At 34.0% G+C, this 8,903-nt stretch overlaps 1 protein-coding gene across 1 annotated transcript; it reads left to right on the top strand.

Annotated features, from left to right (window-relative positions):
* Positions 1–3,880: 3,880 nt before the first annotated feature.
* LOC128164632 (melanopsin-like) lies at positions 3,881–8,014 on the top strand. The gene is made up of 3 exons (XM_052828578.1): positions 3,881–5,345; positions 6,363–6,468; positions 6,558–8,014. The coding sequence occupies exons 1-3, from the start codon at positions 4,704–4,706 to the stop codon at positions 6,968–6,970; spliced, it is 1,161 nt and encodes a 386-aa protein (XP_052684538.1). The 5' UTR covers positions 3,881–4,703; the 3' UTR covers positions 6,971–8,014.
* Positions 8,015–8,903: the final 889 nt, after the last annotated feature.

The raw sequence follows: 8,903 nt of genomic DNA, 5'->3' as shown, positions 1-8,903 counted from the left end.
TTTTCTAATGCAATTTGGGGGCAAAAATGCAAGTTTTGAGGTTTGGATACTTAACAAACTAAAACGGCGTATGCTATCGAAATAATACAATATCAAAATATTAGCCTTATGCGATACTATGATACGATGTATTTTTTCCATTCTGACTGCCTGGTTATGAATACAAATCAAAAATGTTAATTTGTAACAACAGAAAATACAATGCGAATTTGTATATATGTAACTAAACCCAACATTGGACAGTGTTATGAAATGATATAAATGTGTATCTGTATGAATCTTTTAGAGTTACTGTAAATTATTGCGTGTGAATGTAAATTGCATTACATTATAATTTGTGTAGAATTTATGTACCATAATATATTTTTTTTTAATTTCTGAATTAAGAAGAAAAGTTTTCACGTTGTCATCAATTTAGCTTTATACGTGTCTGGAAACATTCTTTGCTCGAATCTCTCCCAATGTAATTCTTTTTAATCAACATCCAAGAAATAATTTCCTCTTTCATATATAGTGCTTCATTCCACAAAGTGAACAGTGATTATTTCAGAGGATATTTGAAGATTACTTGCTCCGTGGCCATGTATATTTTTCGTGAAGTTCGTCCATTAGTTAATAGAATATAAATCTGCATCGAACCAAGAAAAACCATTCCACGATCAACTAAGTCAGTGAATGGTGCATTGTAATACGGAATGTCAGTGCCGATCGAGCTCATAATCGCTGCATATTAATTTTGTATGGTATATTAATGCATTATTCAGAATGAAGAGATGAAATGTAAATTGTCTTTGAAGCAATAATCATTCTAAAGCTGCAATACCAATTTTTTTTCTAGATTTTATTTGCTAGTTGTATTATACTAGGGCTAAAATATTAGTTTTAGATAAAAGTATTATTTTATTTTATCAAAAAGTTGTTGGGATTATATTATTTTAAACGAATAAAGCAAAATGTATAAGTCAACACAACAATGCTTTTTCTAAAGTTAAGATTGTTTTAATTTGTAATTAAGCACGATAGATAAAGTTTAGTCTCAGTGCAAAACTATACTGTGTATTAAACTTTATTTTGATATTTATATTTAACTAATGGCCATCTTAAATATTCAAAGTTTTTTTTTTAATTTAATGTGGAATGTACATGTATCTTTCAATGTTTGTTCTTAACCAAAGTGATAGTTTATATTATCGATGGATCTTGATTTGTTTCAATGCAGGGCCAAATATCTGTTGTTGACAGTATCTGTCAACAACTCGGACAAACGGTTGAAACATGCGGAAATATAATTCATGATGACTAGCAGCACCTTCGGACACATAGTTGAAAGGAACGCCACAGGTCTGTTTCCCTTCCAAAGATCAGCAGGATGATAATTTTAAGTTTAAAGAACTTGTGAATTCAATTTGTTGGGGATTTTTATTTTTCTCTATGAATATTGATAAAACACACACACAAAAAACCATACGCCTGTATATACATTTATCTTATTTTTTTCGATACCACTCGAATAACCGTTGAGAGGTGCTGTATAGTTGCTATTCTTACATCAATATCATTGAGAAGGCCTCTGTATTCAGATGTTTAACTTTCTTAAAGATATAATATTTTTCTTCCATTTTTTAGTAAAATAAAAAAAAAAAGCGTAAGGCTTTGAATTAATTATCTATTAAGCTAGCTTTGATGGGTAATTTGCTGCCCCCCCCCCCCCCCCCCCCCGGCCACTTTCACTTGATACACTGGGAAGTGGTCAGTGGTAAGAGGCGGATCAAAGTATTGCTCAATCCATTAGTTTCTATCGATTGTAGATTTTTCACTTCCCTCGATCTACACACTCGCTTTATATAGTGAGGTTTCCGACCTGCCCCCCCCCCCCCCCCCCCTCCTGCCCAGCAGCGGTCCAATTTGATGGGTTTGTTCTCTTAATTTACACCAGTTTTTGCATGAGTTACCACGTTGTCCTAGGGTCAAGATCTGATAATGTAAGGAGCCCACAGTTTAATTAACCTTGAGATATTCATATTTTTATGGTGTTTTATTAAAATAACCTGTTTTATTTTTTTAGTGTATTTGAGATTAATTCTTTGGTTACCACAATGAAACGTTGTATTTTAAACTTTTATTTGTTTTTTTTGTTTTTTTTGTCAGTAATATCTATACATGTATTTATAGAATACCGACATTATACTTCAAAAGTATTTATACATGCATGAATACTGATATCAAATGGACAAGTATCTGGATTTTCTTCGTGTGATTTCAAATGTACAAACAAAAATTATTTTTTATTTTCTAGCCATAAATTAGCTTTATATTATATTTTATTGAAAAATACAGTTTTAAGTTCACATTGTCCTCGTGTTTTCATAAAATCAAAGCTTGAATATACCATATCTAACTAATATACATAATGTATGGATATCAGTCATCTGTAAAAGATATTCTTATGCTAAATCATAAAGAACGATACACTACTTTCATTTACCGGTTCCCGACCTTAAATTATCTCTGTTTATTGCACACAGAAGACTTCTTCAAATAGGATATATATATGCTCAGTAGTTTTGTTCGCCTTTTAGTGTCACAATGTAAGAAAAAATTCTTTAAAATTCCAACTTTAAGATTGGAATTTCCAACTTTAATCTTAGATTTTCCTGTCTTAAAGTTGGTTTTTCCAACTTTAATCTTGGAATTTCATTTTTTAATTCTCTGTTGCTATTGTCTTTTACTAATTAACAATTTTTGATTTAATTAGTCATGGACTCATTGACACTATTACGATAAGTTTTTTTTTCAATTTCAGTCGAATTTTTATTGATAAGTGATCTTTATTAACGCCATGTAGATACAAATTTCAAGGATTTCTATTGATCTTAGTGTGCTTCGTTCTTATCTGATAAACTCAAACAAAAGAGTTGGAAAAATCAACTTAAAAGTTGAAATTTTAAAGAGAAAAATAAACAATCCGGCACTAATACACTTCCGTAGTTTTGCTGTAAAATTCATACATTTTTTATGTTTTGTGGAAAAAAAATCGGGTCATTTCTAACTGAAAGTCAAATTACTGTGAAATATCTCCTACAGTGATTCTGTGTACATATTTTAGAACTGTTTACATCAGTTAGTGTGTAAAAAGTACTTGATATTTAGTCACTTTGTCTGAATTCTAGCTAAACAATTAGTGAAAAAAGACGATAAACTGAAGTTCTTTATCCCTTGCCATCGTATAGTTTTTGTTAAAGCAGTTGGGTGGTATGAAAAGGTCTTTTTCCGAAATTTCCATCAATTTGATGTATTTTCGCTGCGCCGCCTTGACGTCAAATTTCTATACACTGTCGTTTTCAAATTCCTATTGCTTGGTAAATATATCTGTACCATATCCGTATTTCAACTCAAACACTCGTGAAACTTGATCAAAAGTTAGTCACAATAAATAGCAAAATGAACATATATAATCTGATTTCTTTTAGTATAAGCTGTAAGTTTGCGGACATTTAGATAGACGATGTTTTAGTTTTCTTATTCTCCGAGTTTATGCTTGCGCCGGGTACCCCAACCACCGATTTGTTAATCTACCGTTGTAAACAAAATATTAAACATTTTTTAAATATTCCTTTCTTTAATTATTTGTTAAGGTTTCTTCAATGTTCATGCCAACTTTCACCATAATTCGTCACTTAGAAATGGAAATATCCGTGTTGTCTCAATAATTTCCGAACAACCCTCGTACGAATGTTTCAATGGAATATTTTCTTATGCATGATATTTTTATAGAACATAACTGTTTTAAGGCATAATATAAAAAATGTGTTTTAGATAGTTACAAGTTTTAATGCCCGCGAAAATTATTTTAAGATTGATAGACATACTTATTTTAACTGCCCTGGTGGAATATGGCAGTTTTCACACACTACAATGATGTTTATTATGATAAAAGATACATTTTTTATTGCTTTTTAAAAATAAATTGTCTAAAAGATGACCAAAATAAAACCTCAGAAAAGGAATTAAATACTTTATGTATTTAGTAAATTTTTCTAGCGTACTCAGCAATTTTACCACGGTAATTGTCACAAAAACCACAGAGCGTAGGGATACTGAGTGTTCTACGTTCTGCCTAATAAATAGAGCGATTGCCGATTCACCTTGTTATTACCGTCTGATAGGACTACAATTATGACTTTTAACACTTCATTACTTCATCTTGCATTTCATCCTGACTTGTAAAAATCGACCTATTGAGCGAAGGATCAATATGGCCGTCGCGGATTGTAATTGCTTGTACCTCTCTGCACTTACATTTGTGAATCGCCGGGCGAAACAAAGACTGGCTCCACTCTTATCATCTGTGAGCAATTGCATGAAGAATTTCATTTTAAGGGAAAAGATTTATCCTGGAAAATGAATTAATACAATCATAAAAAAAACTGTTCATTATTTGCCTATATACTACAATGGACTTAATTAATAATGTGAAAACCCAGCACGGTAGTAATGGGAAAGTCTACTCGGGGACCCATGCGTGTTCACAAATGAATTGTTCCCGGAATAGAAGAGCACCATGTATATATATAACCGGAGAGTCTCCTGCTCTCTCCATCCGTCCCAGGAGGCAGCACTAGTAGATTTTTCTTGGATCCTTTTTTCTGACATTTGGTTTAAGCTGTTCTTAAGATTTTTTTTATCCGTTGAAACAGTCCACAATGAATACTTCCAACATCTCCGGGGTAGTACCGGAGGTCCCCCTCGTCAAGTACTTCATTCCCCAGCCTCTCTACTATATCATAGGGACGGGACTTCTCTTTGTGTTTACGTTTGGATCTTTTATGAACTTTACCGGTCTGCTTGTATTTGCCAAAAATAAGCACATGCGGTCCCCGACTAACACCTTCATCATCTCCTTGCTAATGGGGGACTTCGGAATGAGCATCTGCTCCTTTATCTCAATGACGGCGCATTACAACCGCTTCTACCTCTGGGGCGACAATGTCTGTACGTTCGAGGGGTTCTGGATGTACTTCATGGGATTGACCAACATGTACACCATCATGGGGATCTCCTTCGACAGGTACATCGTCATAGCCAAACCCTTGCAGGCGTCCAAAATCACCACGCGCGTGGCTGTTGCCGCCTGCCTCGCTATCTGGTTCCAGGGCTTTGCCTGGGCCGCCTTCCCGTTCCTGGGCTGGGGGAGGTACACGTATGAGGCCGGTCGTACTTCCTGTTCCGTTCAGTGGGACACCGACGACATTGAGTCCGCCAGTTACAACATCTCCATCTTTATCTGGAGTTTATTCCTGCCGCTGATGCTAATATTCTACTGCTATTATAATGTCTTTATGACAGTAAGTATGAAAGTTATTTATTCAGCTGAAATTTATTTTCTTATTTTAAAGAGATATACTTTGGAGAAGAATTTGAGCTTAAACATAATTAAAACAGTAACGTATGGTGGTAACCATTTTGAGACTAAATTAATCGTCTTAAAAAGAAAACCTACATGTAATAATATGTTTAGCAAATTATTAGAATTTCGATGTTAAAATATATATAGATGTTGCTATATTAAATGATTATTTATGACTAAAAATCGTATCGAAAATTTTTAGGAAGATTTGACAATACATTTGTTTTAACACCCACATCAAATAAAATACTGACATTTCTTAGACAATATTTACATGGATATGACCGAGAATAACTGAGTGTCTATGAATGAACCAATTTCTCACATCCAGCTACACTAGCTGTTCTAGTCAATTACGCTTCTATTCTGGCCCATGATCGAATATTCAAATCTTTGACCAGGCCATGGTGTTCCATCTCGTCTGTATAGACAAGAGAGCGTAAATTATATTGCTAATTAGCTTCTTAGCCCTTTTTGTGCTTAGTTCGTCCGTCAATACTCCACTACCTAAAAGCTGACAAGTTAACTACATGCACCTGAACCAGCCTTCAAACAAAGTACTATAGCAATTACAGTGATTGTCTGATTCTTGTTTCTGAATGCCAGTGAATGGATATACAAATCTCAAGAAAACTAATAAATCATATTGTGATTATCGGCACGTTTTGTCTATATGTAAACAGCAGAGTTAATTTTGATAGATTATATGTGTCATGTAATTCTTTAGTCTATACTAAATCGTCACAATTTATATACTAACATAACCTACTTCAGTAGCCATAACTTTTGTAAAAGGGAATTAACCGCCGACAAACAATAGCTATCCCGTACCACTCCTTTTTTAGCTTGATGTGAAAAATATATAGCAGCGTACTTCCTATCTTTTTGGTCAAAATTACTTTCTATTCCATCGTCAATCTTATCCCTTTATGGTTAGACGCCATTGCTTTTATAGATTCGCCATGTTGCCAGGAATGGAGTCTGGGACATGAACAGCAGAATTGCGAGAAAAAACCTGAGGATTGAAAAGAAAATGTTCAAGACGATCGTGTACATGCTCGGTACGTGCCATATAACGAATAGACGTAGTACTCAATGTAAGCAAACGATATTTAAACATCCTTTTTTTCTAATTTTTAAATTCTTATAGTTTCCTACGTTGGGTCATGGACTCCCTATTCTATCGTGAGTTTGTGGGCGATATTCGGCGAAGCCAAAGACATCCCCCCATACTTGATGACTGTTCCTGCCGTCATCGCTAAGTCAGCCTGTATCTGGGACCCCCTGATCTACGTCGGCACAAACAGACAGTTCCGGATGGCCTTCTACAACACACTGCCATGTGATGGTCTCGGCAAAATGCTGATCAAGAGAGAGGAGCAAAAGGACAAAGAGGCGGATGCCTCGGATGACGAAGAAGAGGCTGGGAAGAAGGCGGAAGGAACGGCCGTGAAAAAGACAACCCTTGTGGCCCCGATTGATGACGAGGCTGGACAGACCACCCAGGTGGAGAATTTCCCCGACCCCAACAGCCCTCAGCCCGGACAATCCGGCAATCCGTAGAGCAGCCCAAACAAAATGGCAATATCTGCATAATTCTCCCTTTGGGAGCGTGGAGAGTAAAATTGCGAGTAGTCTCATTTGAACCGGCTAATTGCCGAAGACCCGAGGACGATTCAATCAGACACGGTCTTAGTGAATAACGATAAGAAAATCTACTGGATCAAGCAGTATGGGACATGAATGTGAACGAGTCTTTGAAATGTGTCAGAAACGGTGTTTTATCAGACTTTGCTTCTATTTTATTACCCATGTGTTAAGCTTCGTTATAAAGCTGTTTTGATTAGAACACATGCACTCGATTATCTTTTTCACAAATATATTGTCAGAAGAGGAAGAATTAAGCCTGCTTTAATTATTTGTTACCATCTGTATCCTCTTTTAACTATCATAGTGTATCATAATTTAGTATATTTCCATCAGTGCGATTTTTTAAACTTTCATTTTTCTATACTTCAATATCAACGCTTGGTTATTGTGATAAGCCACAGGATGTTTGAAATGCATGTATATCAGTATATCAACCGGTCCTTATATGACAAGTTAAAAATTAAAGATGGCCCGAAACACATTAAAGATGGTTTTAAGCATGTTTTTATTTCTAAGTCAGCATTGCAAAAATATATCAAATAAAGATTTTTAATAAGTTTCTGAGAAGAAAAACAGACAAAGAACTTGGACCTTCAAAAACTTGAGCCATTCGATCGGTATTTTTATAACGTTGGAATCCTTTATCTCAAATAGGCCGACACTTTAATCAACTAGCTTTAGAAAGCAATATTCACATTTTGAATCCCAGTCGTGTAAATCACTCTACGCGTTTTTTCAGTGTAAATAAATTTTATATTGGAGAAAAGGGTTCAATATTCACAGTTCGTTAGTAAGCAGTTTACTTTCGTACCCTCATCTGACTGTGGTCTATTACGTCATATTTGAACTGAAGGGGAAAATGTAATATACAAAAAGATTACTTCTATATAATTACATATGTACATATTTAGGAAAGATTTTGGTTTCCAAGATAAGGATAGGATAATTGATATTTTTACGTTACGAAACAGTTCAAAAAGAGATTAGCATATCAATCAACGATATTGTTTTTTTGTTTTTTTAAATACATAGCGATAATATAACACAGTTTGCGTCATTCCAATTGACAAGCCATTCAGACAACCTGCCGTTTGAAAGAAAAATAATTGATAATACCACAAATAATATATTTTTTACCTTGAGTTCTTAACTTTATATAGGAAACCAGAATTATTTTTTTCTATACACAGTCCAAGTTATCCACGACATAAACGCACCGAACCTGCATTCATTCTTTAATGCCAATTAAAGAGAATTTTTATGTACTGTAAAATTTAATATAGGTAAAAATATTTGATACAGAAAATGAAAACATTCGAAAAATTAACATGAGGCATAACTTTTAAAAATATGTTGGAAAATATATGCGTATTTTTATCCACATAGCGCTTTCACCAGACATTATCTACAGCGATCTTATTCAAATTAGAAAATGAATAAAACGTGGCTTTTGAAGACTGAGAATTTCAAAAACGTATTACTGCAACTTGATATTATGCTTTACAAAATTGTAAATATGAGATACTTAGTCAAACATTGTCTCGCTATAACGAGAAAGTACTATAGAGTAAGTCGTAATTACGAAATGACGAAACGTACATGTACAAATGACATAAATTAAATTATGTAGTTCAACGACAAAATAAGTCATTCTAACGAATTATTACGTTCAATAATAAGTCTTACGTGAACTAATTTAGCTTTTTTCGTTCGGTTTATTTTTTCTTTGGGGGACATTTCTTTCGTTATTCTTTTTAAATTAAAAATGGAATCACACATTTAATCCAAATGCACGTCATGAAAGGTGATTAAAAGCATTTTATCATATAAAAAATGTATTTAGTTT

The sequence above is a fragment of the Crassostrea angulata genome, chromosome 10 (assembly GCF_025612915.1).
Source record: "Crassostrea angulata isolate pt1a10 chromosome 10, ASM2561291v2, whole genome shotgun sequence".
In the NCBI taxonomy this organism is placed as follows: Eukaryota; Metazoa; Mollusca; class Bivalvia; order Ostreida; family Ostreidae; genus Magallana; species Magallana angulata.
The sequence above is the reverse complement of the archived record's forward strand: the minus strand, read 5'-3'. Positions and strand labels throughout refer to the sequence as shown.